General features: G+C 32.8%; 2 protein-coding genes across 7 annotated transcripts in view; both read right to left on the bottom strand.

Moving 5' to 3' along the window:
* SYCP1 (synaptonemal complex protein 1) overlaps positions 1 to 20,101 on the bottom strand; it is a 75,546-nt gene extending 55,445 nt beyond the window's left edge. Inside the window, exons 1-12 of one of the 3 annotated variants that reach the window (XM_007485237.3) lie at positions 19,637 to 20,101; positions 18,433 to 18,544; positions 16,076 to 16,160; positions 15,890 to 15,933; positions 15,641 to 15,694; positions 13,871 to 14,035; positions 12,994 to 13,061; positions 11,801 to 11,874; positions 9,447 to 9,505; positions 6,987 to 7,056; positions 6,128 to 6,201; positions 3,598 to 3,706 (exon numbers count right to left, since the gene is read on the bottom strand). In XM_007485237.3, coding sequence (XP_007485299.2) covers positions 3,598 to 3,706; positions 6,128 to 6,201; positions 6,987 to 7,056; positions 9,447 to 9,505; positions 11,801 to 11,874; positions 12,994 to 13,061; positions 13,871 to 14,035; positions 15,641 to 15,694; positions 15,890 to 15,933; positions 16,076 to 16,160; positions 18,433 to 18,540 — 910 coding nt within the window. In that variant the 5' untranslated portion in view covers positions 18,541 to 18,544; positions 19,637 to 20,101. The other 2 variants (XM_007485233.3, XM_007485236.2) reach the window with 2 other exon arrangements.
* A 495-nt stretch (positions 20,102 to 20,596) lies between these two features.
* LOC100009985 (bile acid receptor-like) overlaps positions 20,597 to 25,195 on the bottom strand; it is a 28,238-nt gene continuing 23,639 nt past the window's right edge. For all 4 annotated transcript variants that reach the window (XM_056819248.1, XM_056819247.1, XM_007485239.3 and 1 more), the window contains 2 exons: positions 23,340 to 23,453; positions 20,597 to 22,911 (listed from right to left, as the gene is read on the bottom strand). In XM_056819248.1, coding sequence (XP_056675226.1) covers positions 22,673 to 22,911; positions 23,340 to 23,453 — 353 coding nt within the window. In that variant the 3' untranslated portion in view covers positions 20,597 to 22,672. The remainder of the gene's footprint in view (positions 22,912 to 23,339; positions 23,454 to 25,195) is intronic.

Genomic DNA, 25,195 nt, shown 5'->3' with positions numbered 1-25,195 from the left:
ATATTGGAGAGGATGTTGAAAAAAATAGGAATGTTAACTCACTGTTGGTGAACTTATCCAGCTAGTGTGGAGAGCAATTGAACTATGTCCTAAGGGCTATAAAACTGTACATTACCCCTTCACCCAACAATATCACTACTAATTCTACATCCCAAAGAGATTTTATTAAAAAAGAAAAGGACCTATATGGAGAAAAATATTTATAGAAGCTCTTTTTGTGGCAAAGAATTGGAAACCAAAGAAATGTCCATCAATTGAGAAATGTCTGAATGTTGTGGTATATAATTGTGATGGAATACTATCATACAATAAGAAATGACAAGGAGAATGGTTTCAGAAAAACCTGGAAAGACTTATATGAACTTATATGATGCAAGATGAAGTGTGCAGAACCAAGAGAACAGTGTACATAATAATAGAAATACTTAAAATCAACTCTGAATGGTTTAGCTAGTCTTAGCCATACAATGATTCAAGCCAATTCTGTAAGACTTGTGATTTTTTAAAAATGCTATCCAAGGGGCAGCTGGGTAGCTCAGTGGATTGAGAGCCAGGCCTAGAGACAGGAGGTCCTAGGCTCAAATCTGGCCTCAGACACTTCCCAGCTGTGTGACCCTGGGCAAGTCACTTGACCCCCATTGCCTAGCCCTTACTGTGCTTCCACCTTGGAGCCAATATGCAGTATTGATTCCAAGATGGAAGGTAAGGGTTTAAAAATTTTAAAAATAAAAATAAAAAATGCTATCCAAAGAAAGAACTGAGGGAGTCTGAATGAAGATCAAAGCACACATTTAAAATTTTTTTTTCTTGTTTTCTTTTGCTTTTTGGTGGTGGTGGTGGTATTTGTTTATTTTTGGCCTGTGTCTTCTTTCACAATATGGCTAATATGGAAATATGTTTATGACTGTACATGTATAATATCTATCAAATCACTCACCTTATTAAGAAGCTTACTGGGTGAGTGAGGGTGAGAATTTGAAAATCAAAAAAATTTTAAACAAATGTTAAAATTATTTTATATGTAATTTAAAAAATGAAAAATTAATATAATTGGTCCTTTAGAGAGATCAATTTCAGTTAAATGATAACTTGGGAGTCAGATTTGAAAGGCTTGAAGACAGAGTGAGTGGAGGCAATAAGAGTAGTCAGGTTTTGAGTTTGGTGGAGAAATAAAGGAAAATATCTCTGGGAGATAATAGGGTCAATTGAAGATTTTTTTTTTATGGGAAAGATATATTTGAAAGACAGTTTGGAAGATTGAAAAGCAGATGATTGTGGATACAGTCAACCAAAAAGGAGAGAAGACCAAATTAAAAGTACAGAATAAAAGTGCAGAAGTAGTGGAAATTATAAAGGGTAATACTTTTCCTTCTCTTGGAATAGAGGGAACAAATAAGGAAAAGTATTACCTATAAAGATAGTTTGAAAATGATGTTTTGAATATCAAACAATTTTTATTTTCAAGCATTAGCATTTTCAGGTCTCTACAAATAAAATACTAAAATAATCATCCCTATACATACACGTGCCCACGCGCACACACACCCCAAAACAAAACGAAAAACCCTAGCAATAATCCTGGAAGTTAGCCTTCAAAAAACCATTTTTAGAAATAATTTAGTTGCTATATCTATTAAAACTTCTTTGTATACAGAAACTTTGTTTAAACTATTAGTTATCTAAATTAGTATTTTTGTGGAGGGGAGGGAAGGAAATAAAGTGAGTATTGTAACCAAAAAAATAAAATAAAATAAATTAGTATTTTTGCTGATTTTCAAGGATTTTGGAAAAAAATCTTACTGTCTTAGAATTGACACTAAGTATTAGTTCCAAGGCAGAAGATTTATCTATTAATTTTTTAAGAAGGATGGAGGTGGGGGGAGGCAGCTGAGTAGCTCAGTGGATTACAAGCCAGATCTAGAGACAGGAGGTCCTAGGTTCAAATCTGACCTCAGACACTTCCTAGCTGTGTGACCCTGAGTAAGTCACTTAACCTCCATTTCCTAGCCCTTAATTCTCTTCTGCCTTGGAACCAATATGCAGTATTGATCCTAAGACATAAGTTAAGGGTTTAAAAAAAAAAAAAGGAAGAATCGGGTGGGAAGGAGATGAGAATTCTTTATGATAAAATTTACAAGGTAGTCACTAAACCATTTCATACATAGTAAATTCTAATATCTTCCTTATAGAATTCTGGCATAAAGCTAGAGATTTAATAAATAAGCTTTTCTTAGTCATTTAGATGTTCAATTTTCTATTTGTAATTTCACATCAATGTCAAAGACTATATGTCTGGAAGAGACACTACAAAAAACTGAAATCTCAGGCTACCAGAAGCAGAACCAATTAAGACTAAATATCTTGTGACCTCTGAGAAGACAGTAACTCCAAATTTACTTCAGTTACATACATAACTCTCAAAATATGAGGCATTCTAAATCACACTCTATATCATATCTCTCATTTATGTCTTAAGTTGCCAACTTCTAATAGTCTCAACTCTTCTCAAGTTTCCTAATAGCAGATAGTTTCATTAGAAAACTACCATTAGGTTCTGTTTTGCTGAAACAGTAAAAAATGAATCTTCTTAGAAAGATAGCAAGATGGAATGGAAAGGGCACTGAATTTACAGATGACCCAAATACATTCTGTAACTCTGACACTTATTCACAATGGAACCTGGGGCAAGTTAATGAATGAATAATGAATGTAGGGATAGTAAAATTTATACTACCTACCACAAAGAATTGTTGTGAGGAAAACATTTATGCTGCTTAAAGGGCTATAGAAATGTGTTATTATTCTGAGAAAAGTAAGATGCAATGCTACATACCAAAAAGTACAATAATTAACTCATTGGTTGTCAGCTATAAAAGGGAAACAAAATCTGAGAACAGCCTACATAGCAACCTCACCTCACACTGTACTGAAAAAATGAAACATTTTCAAGAATTTCCCTTTTTCCCTTCTTCATCTCATATCATTTAGACATCTTTATCCAATAAGAGCCGTAGTTACTCAAATCTTGTCCCCTCATGAGAATCTACACTTCTTGAAAAGGCACTATTTTTTGCTTTTCTTTGAATCACCAGTGTTTAGCACAATGTCTGATACCTAGTAAGTGCTTAATAAATGCTTGTTAACCAACTATTCTGTAGACATTATATATTACCTTTTCTGATATGCTTAATTAATGTCTGCAAATAGACTTAAACTAAGAATTTACAATTGAAATATTTTCTATAAATTCCCTAGTGATTATATTAAAACTATAGTTTCATTTAAAAGTAAATTATGATTTCTTATCAATATTAATCAATTTAATGTAAAGGAAAATATTTTACAGACTTCTCATAATAAATTAATTTGGTATACAATACTATTGCATATTGTCATACAATTTATTTTCAGAAGCTATCGTTTGAAGAAGGCATTTCTTTGATTAAAGCAGAGATCATGTAGATTTTTAAAAATTGTTATAATTCCCAGTGAAAGATATTTCATAATCCATGGTCACATCTTGAATATCAAAATTTTAAATTTTATATAGTTATGAACTGGATATATACTATAAAATTTTAGCATTAAAATTCTTACTCATTTTTTCTTGAAATTGGTTAATTTTATCATTGTATTCTTGTAGCAGCAATTTTAAATCTTTAATTTTCAGTTCTTTCTCATCAATCTGCATCAATAATAGTGATACCTAATGAAATAAAAATAAATATTATATATCAACATTTTAACATAAAATTTTAATACCACATCTTTAATCCTCAAATCTTAAAAGTAAAATTAGTCCTCATAGTTTTCAAAAACTTAAAAGAATCTTTTTAAAGTGAACTAAAAGAAGCTAGATAATTCAAATTTCAGTGCAATTGTATTCATTTTGAATTTTCAGATTAAAGAGATGATAGAGGTGAGTCAATTGCTGATAAAATTAGATATTTAGTATTTTCCTATATAATTATGGATTCTATAAAGTCATTATATATGTATTATAACTGTATATATAGTGTGTGTGTATGTATGTGTATACACACACACACACACGAGTTTTGAAAAAAAGAATCAGGTAGAAAAGAAGTATATTTCTAAAGTGTCATCTGTTACAACTCAGACTACCAAAAATACATTCACTTGTCCCTATTATTGAATGCCAAAAAGGAAAAATACTATATAAATTTTAAAATAGCCTAAGTTTCCCTCTTAATAACAATTGTTTGCTAAAACAGCAAAGAGAATTCTCTTCTATATGCAATGTGGTAGAAAGAGTAATGGATTTGGAATAAAAAGAATTAGATTCAGCTTTTTAATTATGTCATTTACTAGCTGTGGGACCTTGACCATATTACTTCACCACTTTAAAACTGTTTCTTTATCTCTTAAATGAAAGACTGAGAGCTCTTCTATAGTTTTAAGAATCTATGAATCTCTCAGGTATAAAGTATTTTTTAAACCCTGTGTATTGGTTTCAAGACAGAAGAGCAGTAAGGACTAGGCAACAGGGGTTAAGTGACTTTCTCAGGGTCACATTACTAGGAAGTATCTGAACCCTGGTCATCCTGTCTCCAAGTTTGGCATTCTCTACTGAGCCACCAAGCTGCCCCCTCTGGTAAAATATTCATATTTTTAAAAACACTTACCTTCTGTCTTAGAATCGATTGTAAGGCAGAAGAGTGGTAAGGGCTAGGCAATAGGGATCAAATGACTTGTCCAGAGTCACACAGCTAGGAAGTGTCTGAGGCCAGATTTGAACCCAGGATCTTCTATCTCTGGGCCCAGCTCTCAATCCACTGAGCCACCCAGCTGCACCCCCTCAGGTAAAATATTAATAAACAAGTCTGAGTTCTCAGTATACCCAATGACTTTTGTTGTTGTTCAGTCATTTTCAGTCATGTCCAACTCTTCATGAACCCTTTTGGAGTTTTCAAAGCAAAGACACTGCAATGGTTTACTATTTCCTTATCCAGCTTATTTGGTAGATGAGGAAACTGAGGTAAAAAGAGTTAAGTAACTTGCTCAGGGTTATACAGCTAGTTTCTGAGGCCAGATTTGAACTCAGGAAGATAAGTCTTTCTGACTCTAGGACCAGCAGTCTATTCACTATGCTACCTAGTCCATGTGTGATATTGTGATCACAATGTGATGGGACCATATGTACATACATATATATATATATATATATATATATATATATATATATATATATATCAGATCTCAGTTATCCACAGTTATATATCTGTGGATATTTAGAAAGCCCTGTTAAACTTTGGAACAACATAAAGTAGAATAGAGAGTTCAAAGTCATGTTTTCATCATTACTACCAACTGAAGGCAAGGGATACAGAAAGAAATTCTGATGTGGAAAGTGAACAGTAAGCAAATAAGATTGTATCAGAGACTGGGATTTAGATTTCTGAACCATTGCTAAAAATATAGGCTCCTAGGCAGGGCTGGTGAAGACCTAACAAAAAACTGTAACAATATATTTGAATAGTAGAGACCATTTGATTAAAGATCAAAAGAATGAGAAAAAAGAGAATTTTTCAAAGACATCTTGACAGAGAAAAAAAGAGGTTTCCAAAATAAATTATAATTCTGGCAAGAAGGCATGATATAGTAATGATATGGGATTGTAATTACCTGACAACTACTAGAATGTGCTCTCTGTCAAAAGTACAGCAGATAATTTCATATTTTATAGTCATTTGGCTTGATCCTTCAAAAATGTGGAGGAATCAACAATTTCTTAATTCAATTTTTGTGGAAATGGAGTTTTGGGGACAACAAATGTTTTCTTCTTCAGATAGTGTTCTATTATCTCACTGTTAGGAAGAGATGTCCACTAACAGATGACAAAAGCATAAACTTAATGGAAATTTTGTGAGTCTATGAACATTTGTGACTGGAGGGTTGGAGAATCCATTAGAATGAAAGCTTTAAAAATGTTCTTCATGTTGTCAAAATTTCTTCACCAAAGCAAATTAAATAGTTGGAAGACAAATTCCAATGATTTTGGGCAAGGGAAAGTGGGGAGGAGAGATTTCACATTTCATTTAGAGGACTAGGAAATGTCTAAATATAAATACATAGAGATATATAGTTGTTTTAAAAACCCACAAACCTTGTGCTCCTTATCACGTACTTCTTTTACATGTTCTTTTTCAAGTTGTTGAATTTTTTCATATGCTTCCTTTACTTTAAAAACAAAATAACATCTACTCAAATTATAAAATTAAAATATACTTCAAAGACCAAGTATTTGGATAGCTTCCCAATCAAATATCAATGTTTAGAGTTCACAAGTTCTGCTTTGTATACACATATATTTTGGTTTTATGTTAAATTCCAGAAAGTCACAGTCAAATAACATTATTACTGTCACTTTGAATAACTGCTTACATTGACATAGTGCTTTAAGATTTGTAATTCTTCCCTGGTCAGTAATGACCTTCCCTACCTTGCATCTTACACTGAACTTTGCTGGCATGTCTTGTAATGCTTGTCATGTGCCAAATTATGTTATATACTATAAAAATTTAAATATTTAATATTATTAAACAACACAATAAATGCTTGATTAATTAAAAATTAAAATTATAATTACTTTAGAAATCGTTATAATTATCTTGGTAGCACATATTTTATAAAATACATTTATTACTTTTCAAACAGAACAGCATAACCATCTCTGCCATAAAACCAGAACGCCTTATTTGACTATGTTAGTAATTGATATGTTTTAATTATAAACAGATAATAAGAAACAATAATCAGAACAAATATGTTTTAATTTAGTAAGAAATATATCACACTACAGGTAAAAAAAACTCAAAACTTTAAGGTAAAATAATTTGTTGATAGTATCAAATGATAATGTGTAACCTCTAAATTCATATCCAAATTATATATCACATTTCATATCCCCCTTTATGTCAAATTGTTACAAGAAAATCACTATAAATATTTTAAAAGATCCTTACACTTAAAATGCATTTCCTGTCTGCAACTTTCAGCTCCTACTCGGAGTTCTTCAAAAGCTTGTACCATTTTCTGCAATACAATTTAAAGATTATACTTGGAATCTTGAAATATGACAGCTTGCAGGAAAAAATAACCTAAATTTAAACATGAAAACATGAAATATAAATAAGCAAAACCTACTTTTAATAATGATTGCATAAATAAAACATTGGAAGCCTAATTTAAGATGTGACAATTAAAAAAAAATTTTTTAAGCAGCTGCTATTGGTGGTACTGTCAATTTTTTTTTGCAAAAGGTACTTTTGCAAAAAAAAAATAGTAAACACATTTTCTCTTTGGTGTCTCCCTTTCTTTAAAAAACAAAAACAAAACTTCACTTTATCTCCTACTAGATTTTATCTTCTTTCTCTCCTTCCCTTCTTGCTAAAATACTTGAAAAAATATTTATATTCAGTGCTCCTTTTACTTTCTTCTAGACCCTCTACAGGCTGCCTTCCAGTTTCATCATTCAATTGAAGTTGGTCTCTCCAAAGTCAACAATGATATCTAGAGTGCCAAATCTAATGGCCTTTTTGCAATTCTCATCCTTCTTGATCTCCTGGAAGAAAATGACAATGTTCATCACTTTCTCCTCCAGGGCATTCTATCCTCTCTAGATTTTCATTACACTACTTTTCTCCTAGTTTTCCTCCTACCTGTCTGTGATAAGTATTTCTCAGTATACTTTCCTGGTTCTTCATATCCCAAACCAAAATGGTAGGTGTCTTCCAAGCCTCTCTTCTGAACCCCCTTCTCATTTCTTTGTTTACTTTCTCACTTGATAATCTTATCAGTTCCCATGAGTTTAATTGTAATCTGTGCAGATTCTTCCCAGATCTATATTCAGTTATAGTCTCTTTCTGATGTTACCTACCAAGTCCCACAACACCAACCAACTTTTGAACTTTTGGATGTCCCAGAGAGACCTTATACTCAACAGGTACAAAAGAGAACTCATTTTCCTTCCTCCCCAAAGCTTTTTCCCCTCTTCTGAACTTCTGTTTTACTTTTTGGGGCACTACTATCCTCCCAGACACCCTAGTTTGAAACCTTAGTGTCATTCTCACCTCCTAATGCTCACTCCCACATTTTTAATCAATTGCCAAATCTTGTCATTTTTAACTTCATATTTTTAGTATATGTCCCTTTCTATACATTCACATAATTACTGTCTTAGTTTAGGTTTTAATCACCTTTCACCAGGAAAATAAACTTTTAATGATATCCCTGCCTCGAGTCTCTCCCACTCCAATTCATCCTTCACAAAGCTGATAGTTATTTTCCACAACAGCAGATCTGTCCATGTCACTTTCTTCCCCCACCCCCAAATGCCCAGCAACCTCCAAGGACTCCATATTTCCTATAGGATCATATATAAAGTACTCTCTTGGTCATTTAAAGATTCCTAGAGGGGCAACTCTGTGGTTTAGTGGATAGAGAACCAAGCCTAGAAACAGACAGTCTTGTGTTCAAATCTTACCTGAGACTTCCTAGCTATATGACCCTCTGGGCAAATCACTTAATCCAAATTACCTTGTCCTTACTGCTCTTCTGCCTTGGAACCAATTCTTAGAACTAATTCTAAGACAGAAGAAAGAATTTTTAAAAATATCTCTATAATCTGGTCCCTTCCTGTCTTTCCAGCCTTCATACACTTTATTCTCTTCTATGCACATAACAAGTTTGTAATAATATGCACACCAGTTGATTCCGCCTTATTCTCCTTCACCATTAGGTGTCTAGTATCCTCATGAAATCAGATATACATTTCTCTCTTTGTCTTTTAAAGCCCTTCACGTCTCAGTTTAAGTCTACTTTTTATACATTACTTCCCTTCTATTCTGCAGTTCAGCTGTGCTGGCCTTCTTGCTGTTTCTCACACAATACTCCATTTACCATCTTTGTATCTTTGGCATTGGCTGTCCTTCATACCTGTAATGCACTCCCTCCCCACTACCATCTCTTAGAATACCTAGTTTACTTCAGGTTCCACTAAAGCAGCACCTTCAACATGAAACCTTTTCTAATCCCTCCAGATACTTGTGCTTTTCCATGCCCCCAATACTTTGTTTCCATATTTTATATATTTTATATGTACTTACTTATGAATTTGTTGTTTCACCCGCCCACTCTAGACTCTAATTTCCTTGAGGGCAGGAACTATTTCATTTTTTACTTTGTAGCTCCAATTCATAACATAGAGGAAGCACTTAATAGATATTAAACTTGTTGACTGATGAATTGATATTTTAAAAACTATAGAATTTTTTAAAATAAAATTTACCCATCAATATTATTTTAATAAAAAACTAAGTTTAAGTGAATAATTGTCCATATCATTCTGACAACCAATTTATTTGTATTAGAAAAGGCTCTGTTCACTTTCAAATTTAAAATCCTTAAGTTTTTCTACCACTTACCTCAAGATTATTATTTAGGCCTGCATATAGTTGTCTTGTTTCTTCCCTTTCATATTCATCTATTGATAATATAAAAAATTAAATTTAAAAAAATGAATACAAATGTAGCAAGAATAAAGACAAACAGAACATATTAAAATGTTAAGCTGAGTCAGATCAATAGGTTGATGAACTATGCTTTCTAGGTATTCTATCTGTGAATGCAGTACAAAGGATCATTTTTTGATAAGTATCTTCACTCTTCATATCAGTCTAAATTTTTTTAATACCCCAAATGACCAAAATTATAGGCCCAGATCTAACACTGCATGACCTTAAGTATTGTAGTATTTTTTAAGTATTTAGCTTTTGTGATTATTTCCTCAATTGAAAAAGAATTGAACTAGATGATAAATAAGATTCCTAATACTAATATTCTTTACTTCTTAGCTTTATTTAATCATTCAATTCAACATTTACTACTAAAATTACTACTAAAAACTAAATTCATAATAGGCATTGTGCTAGTTGCTTATTCCTTTAATATAATCTGTTATATAATTATTATCAATGTTATCCTATTTATCCAAACCTTGACTGCATTTCAGTTAGTGGCTAAATGACCTCTTGAGGTTTGGAATCCAGAATATAAAACTGCTTCTCTATCTTGAAAATATATCTTACAAATTTGAAGGAGTGGCTCTTAGTTCTACTTTATAGATAAACAAGTCCATATACAATCAATTCATATTCCTCATGATTTTTAAAACTTAAATTGTAACTTTTGTTATTTGATTTTACATATTTAATTTCTCAGTCTATTCTCTATCCTAAGAAACTCTCAAAGGAAAATTGAAAAAACACCAAAATAACAGCAAAATGTGCTTTTTTCTAGTTAACTTTGCTGACTATTGTGGTCTCTATGTAATGTCCATGACAGCGACATGAATAAAAGAGCAATTATTAAATCCCATTTGTTGAGGGAAGAAAAATCCCAGCCTCCTGGTGGTGTTCAGATGCTGACTCCCTCTCATATACATAAATAAAACCTAATAACAATATCCAAATAAAACAAATTGAAATAAGCAGCAAGATGACTTTTAAAAATCAATGAAAAATCTTAAAATGAGTAAGTTGAACTAGCAAATATTGCAACATGAATTAGTAGGAACAAGAAGATATTCACTATTCCAATGACAGAAACTCCTTCAACAGCTAAGCTCATTGGCAAATGCAAATAAATTCACATTCAGTACTTTCCAAGAGATCAAGGAAAAAAGAATTCCTACAAATAATGAACATACTGCATCACTAGAATCATTGAGACCTAGGTTCTTGCAGGGTTAGCTGCAAGACTGTAGAGAGCCCAACTCCTATGTCTTATAAGAGGAAACAGGTTTTAATAAAAGAATAAAAATATAGTAAGAAACTGAAAATACAGAACTTAGAAAAAAAAACCATTGCATCATAAATTTAGAACTAGAAAGGATCTGCAAGGCCATCAAGTTCTCCTTTTACAGATAAGGAAACTGAGGTATTGAGAAGTTAAATGAGTTGTCTAGAGCCATGTAGTTGAAAAATGCCTGAAGTTGTATTTGAATTTAGGTCTTCCTGACTATGGGTCTAGAGCTCTAAACTATACCATGCTATTTCTATACACATAGGAGGCAGCATGATGTAGTGTTACATGTAAATCTAATCTCTGATATTTACCATTTGTATGACTTTAGGCAAGTCACTTTATCTGTCTGGACCTGTCTTCCTATCTATAAAATAAGGGTTATCTAAATTATCTCTTAGTTTCTTTATCCCCTGCAAATCCTATGATCCTGCTTGTATACAACCACAGAGTTAGTCAAATGGATGCTGATAAATGTTTAACAAATGGCTTTCTGGAGGAAAAAAATATAGGTAGAACACCCTTTTAAATTTAATCTACATTATTTATATTTCCTCCATTACTTTGTCTAACAACAAAACAATAATCCCTTATTTGTAGCTTTTGCCTAATTCCAAATTACAAAATGCTTACATTTAAAATTTAACAATCTGCTTAAGCTGTTACTAACTGGTTCTTTTTTTTTTTAAACCCTTACCTTCTGTCTTAGAGTCAATACTGTGTATTGGCTCCAAGGCAGAAGAGTGGTAAGGGCTAGGCAATTTGGGTTAAGTGACTTGCCCAGGGTCACACAGCTAGGAAGTGTCTAATCCCAGATTTGAACCTAGGACTTTCTTTCTCTAGGCCTGACTCTCAATCCATTGAGCTACCCAGCTACCCCCCAAATTGGTTTCTAAGAGGAAAAAAAACTGATTCCTAGGAATAATAATAAAACCATATGTTAACAAAGGTTGAATAAACCAAGAAAGATATTTACATTTCTTTGACTTTTCTGCTGACCAAGCACAGGTTTCTTTGAGTAGATTACACAAATGTCTTGTGGCATTGTTCCTAAAAAAAGAAAAAAAAAGTTCCTTTGTAAAAGTGTGTTCTGACCAAAAATGTCAATTTCCATGAATAAGTTTGCTTTTATGGATAAGCTTCTAATATTGTTTAGTAAAAGTTCTAAAACACATGGAATGTTTGATTCATACCACATCTTTCACAAATAGACATATGAGAAATTGAGGGAGGCCCAGATGTAACTATGAAAAGAAAGAACTTTATAACTGTTTCTCATGTGCATGAATAGAGTATGTATTCTCATTTTACCAAGCTAAATTGGCAGCAGAGTCCCATTGGTAAACAGATCAAAAACTATTAAATGCTTATTACATGTGCAATACTTTGGAGAATACAAATTATTGAAACCTTGTTCCTTTTCAAAGTGTTTACAATCAAATTAAAAAAAGAAGGCACATATAAGAAATAATAGCTCAAAACACAAAATAATACATAATTAAATGCTAACTATAATATAGACTATAAATATTTTGGAAATCCAAAGAAAAAAGAAGTTAGTGAGAACTAGGACAGTTTGGGAAACTTCATGGAATCAGTAGGATTTAAGCTGGGTTTTAAATAACAGAAAAATTTTGATTGAACATGGAAGACAATAATATACTTTTAAATTTAAGTTATTATAGTTTTTTGATCAAAGTATTTACATATAGTGTTTAAAAAGGAAATTAGTATGATAAGGTGAATTAGAAGAGAGAGAAAATAAAATCAAAGAGATTGCTTTAGCAATCTATGCAGAGAAGATGAAACCCTGGATCTTTATAGTTGTGGTGATAGTAGAAAGGTTTAGATACAAAAGATATCTCAAAGAATTTAATAACTGATGATGATGGAGGATGAAGGAAAAGGTTAAGTCAACAAGAGTGATTCTGTTGACAGAAACAGGAAAGTTGGAAAAGGAATTGGTTTAGGTTTAGTGACTGATTCATTGAGCAATGTCTCCTGATCTAACATTTTTCTGTGTCATATTCATAAAAGAAGTAAAAAAATGCTTTATGGTCAAACAAATTTCTAAGTACAAAGGATGCTGAAGGGTTGAAAAAGAAAGCTTTTCCTTTTTCCATAGTACTCAATAGCAAATTTGTAATTTAATATTGAAATTTTACTTACTCTTTTAGTAATTCTTTGTTTTCTTGAATTCCATCTTCTAATTTCAAACTTACTTTCTCATTTTCAAACTAATTAACAAAAAATTAAATAGTTCTCTCACATTTTGTTTATCAAAATTAAAGACAATCACCAGACAGCATTTTCTAGTAATATTATAAGATGCTCTAAAATAAACCATTCCCTCAATAACAAGGATTTCCCTTTTTGTCATGGTCTATGGACCACATCTGGGTGTAACAATTTTCATTATTTTAAAAAAGTTTTCTAAATCATCTCTATACATAACATAATGAAATGAGTATTCCCTCAACCTCAATGTTTTAATTGCTCTTTATTTTTTCTAAATATACTGGAGAGAATTTTTTTATCTTTGTTTTTTCATGACTTGCATTTTCTGAAATTTCTCATTTGTCTTTATTTGAATTCATATTTTGAGACCGTTAATAAAGATAGTTGTTTTGTGTTGGAAGATTTAGCTCTGTGATATATCACCATCATTTTATGTTGCTAATAATCATTTTATATTAGTAAAAAAGGATTTCTTAAAAATGTAGAATTCTTAAAACAAAAATTCTCTAAAATGTGTAATAGTTTAATCATCTGTTCAAAATAATTTCTACTTTATCATTTGTGCTTTACTCTTTAAAACAACAGATTAACATTCAAATACATGAAAATTCAAAATGGAATTTTCCTCAAAATTCACATCAAAGGATAAATTTACAAATTGAAAAAGAATTTTAACAATACTGACCCATCTCAATCTCAAACTGAAATCAACTTTAATGTCAGTTGGGTTATAGTAAGATTTTAGTAATCTAATTCTCATTTTTCCAACTAGTTATAAAATTACATTTGCAAAAGTTTGCCAATATACCTGCAACTCCTGAATGGCTTTTCGCTGTGCTTCAATGATCTTTCTATTTTCCTGTAATTTTTTTTCATTCTGGTTCAGTTCAAATTCTATATTCACCTTCCACTTCTTGATCTTTTCAGCCTCTTTATATAATTTTGAATAAACCCTGCTTATTGGCTCTGAAGTCTATTAAAAAAGGTTTCCATAAGTTAGATATCCTCTGATGAATATTTTTAAAACAAAAAAATGTTAATGACTCCTAAAAATAGCTTATTACTTAATTTTGGTACAAACTTATGATTCTATAAGTGCAGGTAATGTCCAGTGTGGAAATTGCACTAATACAAATGGTGATACAACAAGATAGTATAGTACATAGAGTACTGAACTTGATTTAGAAAGACTCAAATTTGAGACCTGCCTCAAACATTTGAGAACTGTGTGACCAGAAGCAAATCACTTAACCTCTTTCAGGCTCAGTTATCTCTTCTGTAAAATAGGGGTAATAATATAGTACCTACCCTCACATAGTTCTTGTGAGGATCAAATAAGATAAGTAAAGCAATTTGCAAACAATGAAGTACTGTATCAATATTAACTGCTATATGCAATAAAGAGTTGCCTAGGACTCTGAGGGATTAAGTGATTTATCAATGGGATCACTATGGCACATGGTCTCTTCATTACTTAATGTTTGAGACAAATTATCTCATCTAATTTATTCTTAGGAGGCCACAATAGCTACTATGGTTTTATCTAGTATTTTTATAACTGATCTTTATTTATAAAATTATTTTCTTAAACATTTAAGCTATAACTGTAATTACTAAATTACTTTTTCCACCACATTTCAATAATTTTTAGTACATAGTAACCACTTACCTGAATTGTACAATGCTGGCCTGAATGAATTAATGTGGGCAATTCCAAAAGCTACTTAAATCAGAACCTTAAACCCTGAGAAAATCTGGTTAATCAAAATGCTTAAAATAAATTTGATATTAAACAGAATACATAATCTTTTAGCAAAACTTTAAAAGCATATTAACAGTAAAATTTGGGGGGTTGGGAAAGGAAAAGGGAATGGGATGATTTAAAGCAAATAGCAAAAACAGAGAAAGGAAAATTAACTGTAAGATCCATCAAGATTGGAGTCGTATTTGGATTTTTTAAATCCAACAATCCTTTCTACCTAAAAGTCTATGATATATGATTGAATCCAAAAAAAGCATACAATACTTGTTTCGTTTAACTCTGTATATCACATTATAAAGTATCATTATTTAAATTTGTTCTATAGATACTATACTATAGACCATTAAGACCATAAGATACTTTTTATCAAGCCATTGGTCTCCAAATTTAATTATAATTAATAAAAATCTTTCTCTGTTTTAAAATCATATATATTCCATAAGAACTTTTAATTAATAATCCACAGTAGAGGGCCAATTCAATAAGCATTCACAAACCAATAAACTTTCTTTTAAACATTCAGAAGCTTAATTCTTATTCCTTTCTACAACCATGCATTTATCTATATTTTTCTGTTTGCAGTGAGTAAACTGCCTAAAAACAAAACTGTCTCTACACAGCTACTAAACAATAATTAGATTCATTTGTACCAAAGAAAAAGAAAAAAACTAAGATTTTAAAACAATTCAAAGAGAGAGAAAATAATTTTTAAAAATCATAAATTAAAACATTAAGGAAATCAATTGTAAATATCATTAATGCTATTATGGGAATATATTTAAAATGATAATTAACTTTAATATAGGAACTCCTGACCTCAAACTGTGGATTCTTTAGTTCTTCCAAGAAGTTAGAATGGTTAGTACCAACCTGTAAAGTAAATAAATGTCCTCTGTAAGAAGATAAAGTTGCTAATAGGTGCCAAAGTATAACAATTAATATTACTTAAAAAGTAACCAAAATATGAGTTGGTTTTCTTATTTTTAAATAAGCAATTCAACAATGGTATAGAGTAGTACAGTCACTATGATGAATGGAAATATAAAGAAAATATGTTTAACTGACCTCTTCAATTCTGGGCAAAAAATTAACTTTTTGTAAAACTGGATCTGAAAGATAAAACATTATTGGTATTTAAAGTCCTAAATTTCATAATTATGCTGCACTATATAACATAAATAGCTATCCAAGTAAAAGAGACTCAACATGTTTGTCTTTTCTAATCTTTAAAATTAGCTATATTTCTCCCACCTGTATCAATGTTTTCACCATGTTTAGATGGTTTAGTTATTCCAAAAGGCAAACCAAAATCATCTTCAATGCACTTGTTAAAACCCTAAAAAATAAAAGCACAATAAAGCTTTACTACTCACATATATCTATACACATACATATGTACATTATACTTATACTAAAACTCTAAGGATATGTTTATCAATGTAGTTACTCCATTTAAAGATGCAGATTAAACTTGTCTATGCTAAAGTCAATTGTCTTCCTTTCTATAGCCATATACGAATAACCTGTGGCCAATCTTCTAGTGAATCTTTTTTTTTTTAACTTTGCTATCAAAATGTAAACTCCTTGAAATGATTGTTTTATTTTCATCTTTAAACTTCCAATACATACCACAGTTATTTTTGCTGAATTGGATTGGCTTAGACCATTCTCTGATAAGACCCATATGCCATCACTGAATTTATACTTGAAGCATTTCCAGCTTGGTATGACCTCCCAGAAATTGTGGTGCCTTGAAATAACTTTAGAAAATGGAGCATCAACTCTATTCTTCAATGAGTTATATAGCTTTAGTAAAAGATCATAAAATGTATATTTGACAAAAAGAATATTTACATACTTCCATTCTAAATCTAATCTTATTGATTTTAATACTTCAAGAGAACTGTGATTTCATTGGTATGGGTATTCTGTCCACTGATAAGGATAATCAACTCTCTTTAAATTTTTTTATATTCTTTAGTAGTTTCTATGGCTGAAAAAAAAATTCATTCCATTGATAACCTGGTGATAAGCCTCTCCAAATTCAGCTATGCTGTTCACAGTATCCATACTGTACATACCTAGAGCGATAAACTGTGAGTGTGGTTATGGGATGGGATTAGACTTAAAATTTTATTGATACAAGGCAATCCCAAAGGGAAAATTTTCTCCCAACATAGATCTGCAACTTCTCTGCACTTTATGGTCCTAGAGAATTTGCCCTGAGTACTAAAAGGTTAAACAATGTGTTCAGTTACACAGTTAGTATGCATTAGAAGCAAATTTTATCCCAGGTCTTCCTTATGATGCGACCTGCTCTACGCCATGCTGCCTCTTAAGCTTAAATGGAGATTAGTATTTTTGCATGTTTAGAATCCAGTAAGTATACAGATTCTACCAGGCAACTAGGTGATACAGTGGAGCACTGGGTCTAGAGTCAGAATGATGCATTTTCCTGAGTTTAAATCTGGCCTCAGACACTTATTGGTCATGTGACCCTTGGCAAGGCACTTACCCTTGTTTGCCTGTTTCCTCATCTGTAAAATGAGCTGGAAATGTAATACATGTATAATCCAGATCAAATTATTTACCATCTCTGAGATGGTAGAGCTAAGGGAGAGAGGGAGATAATTTGGATCCTATAATTTTGGGAAACATATGTTGAAAAATGTTATTACATGTAATGGGGAAAACAAAATGTCTTTGAATTTAAAAAATAAGCTGGAAAAGGAAATAGCAGATCACTCTCTCTAGCACCTTTGCTAAGAGAATAGGGTCACAAAGAGTGAGACACAACTGAAAAATGATTCATTAACAATAAAGTATATAGATTCTGCATAAGAAGACTGTAAAGGCTATCATTCAAGAAATATGTGATCTAGAAAAGGATGTCAGCAGTCCTGGACTAAGAACAGAGGACCGCCTAAGATTCTATATTAGGGGGCAGCTGCATAGCTCAGTGGATTGAGAGCCAGCCCTAGAGATGGGACATCCTAGGTTCAAATCTGGCCTCAGACACTTCCCAGCTGTGTGACCCTGGGCAAGTCACTTAACCCCCATTGCCTAGCCCTTACTACTCTTCTGCCTTGGAGCCAATACACAGTATTGAACTACAAGATGGAAGGTAAGGGTTTAAAAAAAAAAAAGATTCTATATTAGGCAGTAAAAATTTATGGAAGAACTTAGAAAAGAATTGTTCAAGATGAAAAGGTACATTTGGCTTGTACCTCTGAACTAGAGATACAGTTCAACTGAAGTAGTGAACAGATTTTTTTGGAATGTATTTAAACTAGTATTTCAACAGCATTCAGATTTCCAGGACTTCAGAAGAAGCAAGATGTTATAGTCATTTACTATAGAATTTACTAATGATACTAAAAACAATATTTATTAAATGTCTGTTAAGTATATATGACTTTATATAGAGTTAGGTACTAAGAACATTGGGGGGTAAATGGATGTTGAATACATAAACTCATACCCGGATATAGTTTTCAAAACCTCCTATTCTTAAGGAAAAAATGAACTCTTCAAGAGAACAAAACATACTAAACCTCATTTTTCTATAGTCAAGAATATAAAATCCATAGAATCATATTTATACTTACCTTGAAAAAATTACTGTCTCCTCCAATAGTCTGAGGTTTAACTGCTGATACTTGACTGCTACTTAGTCTTGGTGGTACAAACAATTTAAAAGGCTTTTCCTTTTCCATTTCCCTTGGAATCAGAAAACATGTTACAATTGAAAATTCTGTATGTACATTGATTCTGACAATATGCAATTTACTCTTCATTGGAAACTGACAAACTGGCAAGAGCTCATGGAATGAATTGTTTCCTGAGCTCCTAGGGAAAAAGTCAGGAATGCAGTACTGTTGCTACAATACTTGTTTAATAAAATAACAGAGTAGCCTACTTACTTTGCACTAAATTGACAACTATCTAACAAGTGAAAATATGCCAAATGTCTTAAAAGATCTTAGACACTGAAGTAGCCAATTTTTCTTTTAAAGCTTTATCCAAATTTACAAAATTTTACTGATCAGTTTGCAAATTTAAGTCAAAATGTGGTCACATAAGGTAAAATTCTCGCAAATTCAATCATATCCCTGCCCCCCTCCCCATTTTAGAGATGAAGATAATGCTAAATAACAGATTAGCAATTTCATTGTACTTCCAAATAAATTCATCAGAGGTGGGGAAGAAACATTTTAACTTAGCTTTAATTAAGTCAAATTAATCTTGAGGGAAAATAGTTGTAAAATATAAAATTCATATTCAACCAAAAATCAGCTCCTTTGCCACATTTTTTAGCTTCCATATCCTGAGAAGAATTATTGCCTAAGAGACTCTAAATTTATAACTCCAAAAAGCTGTGGTTAAATTTCCAAGCATTAAAATTCTCTTCTTGAAACAATTAGCACATGCTCTCTTACACAGTTTAATGATTAATGACTGATAGAATGAATCCCTGAATAGAAAGAACTGGAGTCAGAACTTGCCTAAATTGGGAGGCAAATTCGGAATAAAAGGGCCTGGAGACCTGGAATTGAAAGACCTGGGTTTCAACGTGAACCGTTGTTTCGAATGCCAGTTACTGCTGTCTATGGGATCGTATCTCTGGGCCTCGGTTTCCTTATTTGTTAAATTGAGAGTGTTGGGGGAAGGGTTAGGCCCAAGATCCTTTCCCGTTCTAAATCTATGTTTCTCTGACATTCTCCTCACTCAACTTCCTACTCTTCCCCTGATGAAAAAGAACTCGCGAGGGCCAAGGGTGGGGGAGGGGCGAGGTGAAGGTTCTCTCCATACCTTGCTCGAGGCTTAGTAAGTTTGTCTGGATGTGATGCTCCCTGATGAGCTAGGCTACCTTCTCGTGGGCAATAGGGGGAAGAGACCTCGACAGACCTTCAGAAAAGGCGGGAAGGGCTCGAGGAAGAACGACCGTTACAGGATCCCAACGGTCCCTGAGCGCGATCGACAGCTGACCGCAGCAGTCACATCTCGCGAGACCTTGGAGGGCCAGAGTGGGTGAGGGTAGACAGGGGATGAGGGAAGGGAGGAGGGGTTGAGGGAAGGGGCGGGGGAAGAGTATAGTTCTGTTCTGAAGGCCACAAGCTAATTCGCCTGGTGCACATTGATCTCTGTTACACTACCACCAAAAACATTGAATAATAATAATGATGATGATAATAGCAATAATAGCGCTTATATTTTCTTTGAAAATCATACTCAGTGGGATCAGCTAGTGAATTGAGAGCCAGACCTAGAGCCAGAGGTCCTGGGTTCAAATGTGGCCTCAGACACCTTTTAGTTGTGTGATCCTGAGCAAGTCACAACCTTGATTGCTCAGGCCTTACAGCTCTTCTGCCTTGGAACCAACCGAACTGATGGTAAGGCAGAAGGGGGGGGGGGGGGGGAGGGGGGATACAGCATAGAGAAAGGAAGGAAGGAAAGGGAGGAAGGAAGGAAGGAAGGAAGGAAGGAAGGAAGGAAGGAAGGAAGGAAGGAAGGAAGGAAGGAAGGAAGGAAGGAAGGAAGGAAGGAAGGAAGGAAGGAAGGAAGGAAGGAAGGAAGGAAGGAAGGGAGGAAGGGAGGAAGGGAGGAAGGGAGGAAGGAAGGAAGGAAGGAAGGAAGGAAGATCGCTCTACATGGGTTACATCAAAATTTTCATGTCTATGAAAAATGCAACTTTATGTTATTTTGTATTCTTTATATTGGCTGAAGTTCACCAGATGTTATTCCTGGGAATGATGATTATTTTGCCCCTAATTTTCATTGTTCTATTTTTATTTATACCCAGTCATAGAAAGCATTTTTACAATAATAGAACTCGTTGGTTCCTAAGCCACAGGCTTCACAAAATATTTTTCTCAAAATATAACTAACACATTTGCAAAAATATTGTGTGCTTTGAGAACAATATTACTTTTACAAAAGATGTAAAGCATGCAAAAATATTAGCTATAAGGATTAAAAATAGAATTGTGCTACATTTTCCCATTACATAGTAAAAGTTTCAAGGAGATGCTTTATCATAAAGTTTCAGTATTTTTATATCATTCACAAACTCCCAAAACTGGATTTGTAATTGATCGCTTCCTTTACTGATATGACTCATTAGTATATATATATGAAACAATAAAAAGTCAAAATACAGTACAAAAATGTGATAAAAATCTAATATATTTTGCCACTTTATCACAAAAAAGCATACCCTAAAAAATGCATTACAGAAATAAGCTATTTTAAAGTTTTGGAGAAGAGGAATAAGGAAAAATTATTAAAATAAGGTAAATATATCTTTAATAAAAAAGTAAGATTTAAACAAATAAAAGCAGAGGGAGGACAACTACAATGCCCTACCACCTATTACCTCTTTTATCACTAAGTATTGTAATAGGAATGTTTTTTAAAATGTCCTTTATCATCTTATTCCAGGTATTTTCTCATTCAATGTGTCATTCAAGGCTGACCTATATTAATTATGTTGTGAAACTACTGCCACAAACTCCCTGAGAGGCAGTATATTCTAGAAGACAGTGGTAAAAGGTTGTATCACTTTCTAGCTATAATTTGAGTAGTGAACCATTTAAGTTCCATCAATCCTAGTTTCCTTATCTGTAAAATGAGGGTAATAATACCTGTAAGATTTGTTTCCCTGGGTTATTGTAAGCATCAAATGAGATCATATACATAAAATGCTTTGTCTATTTTAAACTACTATATAATAAATATCAGTTAAGAACCTCAATCTCAATTTCTTCATCTGTAAGGTGATAATAAATATTATAGAAATGTGAACTTTTCTTCATCTACAACTATTTGCTCCAATTAGTCTTTTTACCTTTCTCCCTTTGTGTAAAAATTGTCTTCAGTTCCAAAAAATTAAGGATATGTTTACTTGTCAATTTAATGGAAACAAAGTTTAAGAGATTTTATAGTGACTTTGGTAGCCCAGTACAATCCTTAATTTCCTTCCCTTGATCATTGGTTCCATAAAAAGAACCATTCCACAACAGAATTATAGAGGGACTTTTATGCCTCCAGCTAGGATGGTCTTAGATGTCCCTCCAGTGGTGTTATTATTTGTCCAATAAAATACAACAAGCACTGATACTTTCCCCCCTTAAAATGTTGAGTTTTTCACACACCGACCCTATTAGTATTGATTTAAGCATCCTCTGTCAAACTTTTTTTAGATACTGAAGTACCTAAAAAAAAGAGGAAAGCAGAACCAAGAAATTAATGTATAGTGACTAAATGTAAATGCTAACAAAACTAAAAAACAATAATTGTCATTAACTATCTTGCTCCTGGAAAAATGAGAATGAAATATACCTCTTTCTCCTCAGTCAGCCAGCTAAAGAGCCAGGCACTTTGCTAAGAGCTAAGAGTACCTATCTTTTGTTCAGTCTAATGGAGGAAGCAATGTGCAAACACTTTTTTATAAACCTGATGTGAAGAGAGTAAATTTAAAATAATCTTAGAGAGAGGGCACTAAGATTAAGAGAACAGAAAAAGGCTTGTAGAAGGTGCAACTTTATCTGAGATTTGAAGGAAACCAAAAAAGCTAGTAGATAGAGATGAGGAATGAAAGAGGCAGAGGCATTATAGATATGAAATACAGATAAAACTTCAAATTGGCTGTCTATTTTCTGTAATTAGGTAGGATATGTGAGAGGAAGGGCAAAGGGGCGGGGGTGGCTAATGGGAAAAGACTGTACTATAAAACACAAGGCACAAAATAAAACTTTTCTAAAAATAAAGTAAATGAACAATTTGTCTTTCAAGAAATTTAAGGAAAAAAGCTGGTGATTATGGAATCTCAGCAATATTCATAGCTGTTCAGTGCATATCCCAAATATCACAGAGTAAACTATTAAGTTTAGGGTCCTTGGATTTCAAGGTGATCAAAACTTCTGAATGATTGTGATTTAATGTTCTGAGCTCAGTAAGTCTTCCTATGAGACGAGCAAAATGTTGAGGGTCTTCTGGATGATAAATTTTTGAATATTTATACAAAATTCCTAAAAGTGGTTCTTGTAATTTTTCCACATGTTGCTTGTTTTTAAGTAGGGGACGATCTGGAAAAAAAAAATAATTATTTTAATATTTCTGATAAGACACAAAGAATAAGAATATAGTCTAGGCCTTAACTTCTATTTCTAAGAAATAAACCACAGAATAACTGTTTTTGCAAGTGTCAACTCAAAACACTAAATCAATACAAGAAGAGCAATGAATCTTTGGGAAATGGAGGAAGAGTGTCAGAATCTGGGATTTCATCCCTGTGGGAAATTCCCTCTACTGATTCAATCCAGAGGTTGTGTCTTATCCGTCTATACTCATACAACTAGTATATATCAGAAGTAGAATTTGAACTCCTCCTGACTCTAAAGCTAACCCTCCATTAAGTCACACTCTCTTTTAACATAATTATAATCTACAAATTTCATATACTTCCATTCCCAAGTCAATAAGTATTTGGAATGTTTTTTAAAATTGATTTTACCTGAAAAAAACACAGTTGTTGCTGCAAGCAGAGCATATTCAGTTTCAGTAACATTCAGTTCTCCCATGCTTCTGTAGAAGTAAAAGAGTGCAGTAATAAAATCTTCAGTGATGCCTTAAAAAAAAAATAAAAGTAAAAGCATATCAAGAAAAATTCAGTGCTGAATCAAACATTTGCCTTTTCTCAAAAAAGATTTTTAGGCTCAAAAGACACCTTAGAGACCATCTCATTCACCCCAATCGTGAATAAGAATCCCCTTTACAATGTAACTATATCATCATTCTGATTTTTAATAATCAATAAGCTTTTGTTAAATGCCTTCTATCTATGTTAAGTATTATGCTTATTATTATAGTTCTACATATAAGAATGTTTTTCCTTACATTCTAAAGCTATGTTTGCTATTTCTATTAACCATTTCTTTTTTGCTCTCTAGAGACAAGTAAAACAAGCCTAATCCCTCTTCTATATAATAATACTTCAACTACTCAATCAAAGTTGTCATATTCCCTTGTGTTTTTTTTCTCCTCTTGGCTAACTATCCCCAGTTCCTCAAACCAATACTCACAAAGCATATTTTCAAAACCTTTCACCATCCAGGTCATCCTGTTCTGAACATCTACCATCTTACCAAAGGCCTTCCTAAATTATGTTTCACTCAGACCTGACCACAATATTCCAGGAGTGAGAAGGGAAAGGCACCATGTCTTGGACACTATACCTTTCTTAATGTGCTTTAAAATTGCATTACCTCTTAAAGCAGCCTAAGATTGGGTCCCCCCTCATCTGAGATCTTTAAGCAAAGGCTGTCCCTTAATAGTATATCATAAAGAGAATTCTTTTATGGATGAAAGTTGGAGTTCAGGGTCTTTAGCAGTTCTTTCCAAATTTGATATTTTGTGACTCCATGCATTAACTTTTTTGATTGTCATATCATATTGTTGATTCATAAAGAGTCTTCAGAGTATGAAACTCCAAAGATTTTTTCAAATAAACTTCCATTCAAATTTCCTCCATTTTATACTTAAATGAAATTAATTTTTGTACCGAAGTGCAAAATAAAATGTATTCCTATTAAATTCCATCCTATTAGATTTGGTCCACTCTTCTAACCTGTCAAGATTATTTTGATCATAGGATGACAGATCACAGATTTAGAACCAGAAAGTACCTTAGAGATCATCTAGTCCAACGTCCTCTTTTTATGAAGAAAGTGAAATCCAGAAACTAAATGGTGTTTCTAACATTTGACCCTGATTTATTAATTCAGAATTGTGACTTGTTATACAACATATTAGCTTATTTCTCTCAGTTTTATGTCCTATAAGTTTTGGGGTTTTGTTAACCCTTCCCTTCTGGCTTAGAGCTAATAATACTGTGTATTGGCTCCAAGACAGAATAGTGGTAAGGGCTAGGCAATGGGGTCAAGTGACTTGCCCAGGGTCACACAGCTGGGAAGTGTCTGAGGCCAAATTTGAACCTAAGTCTTCCCGTCTCTAGGCCTGACTTTCAATCCACTGAGCTACCCAGCTGCCCCGCCCCATAAGTTTTTTAAAACCCTTACCTTCTGTTTTAAAATTGTTGCTAAGTATCTATTCCAAGGCAGAAGAGTCCTGAGGGCTAGACAATTGTGGTTAAGTGATTTTTCCCAGGGTCATACAGCTAGGAAGTATCTAAAACTAGATTTGAACCCAGGACCTCCCATCTCCAGAGCTGGATTTCTATCCACTGAGCCCCCTAACTGCCACTGTCCTAAAAGTTTCATAAGCATGAGATTTCTGCCCTAATCTAAATAACTTGATAAAAAAAAATTCAGTAGTAAAGAACTATTTTTTCCCATGTCAGTCAAGATTTAC

This window comes from Monodelphis domestica, chromosome 2 (genome assembly GCF_027887165.1).
Source record: "Monodelphis domestica isolate mMonDom1 chromosome 2, mMonDom1.pri, whole genome shotgun sequence".
Lineage (NCBI taxonomy): Eukaryota > Metazoa > Chordata > Mammalia > Didelphimorphia > Didelphidae > Monodelphis > Monodelphis domestica.
This window is presented reverse-complemented; position numbering and strand designations above follow the sequence as displayed.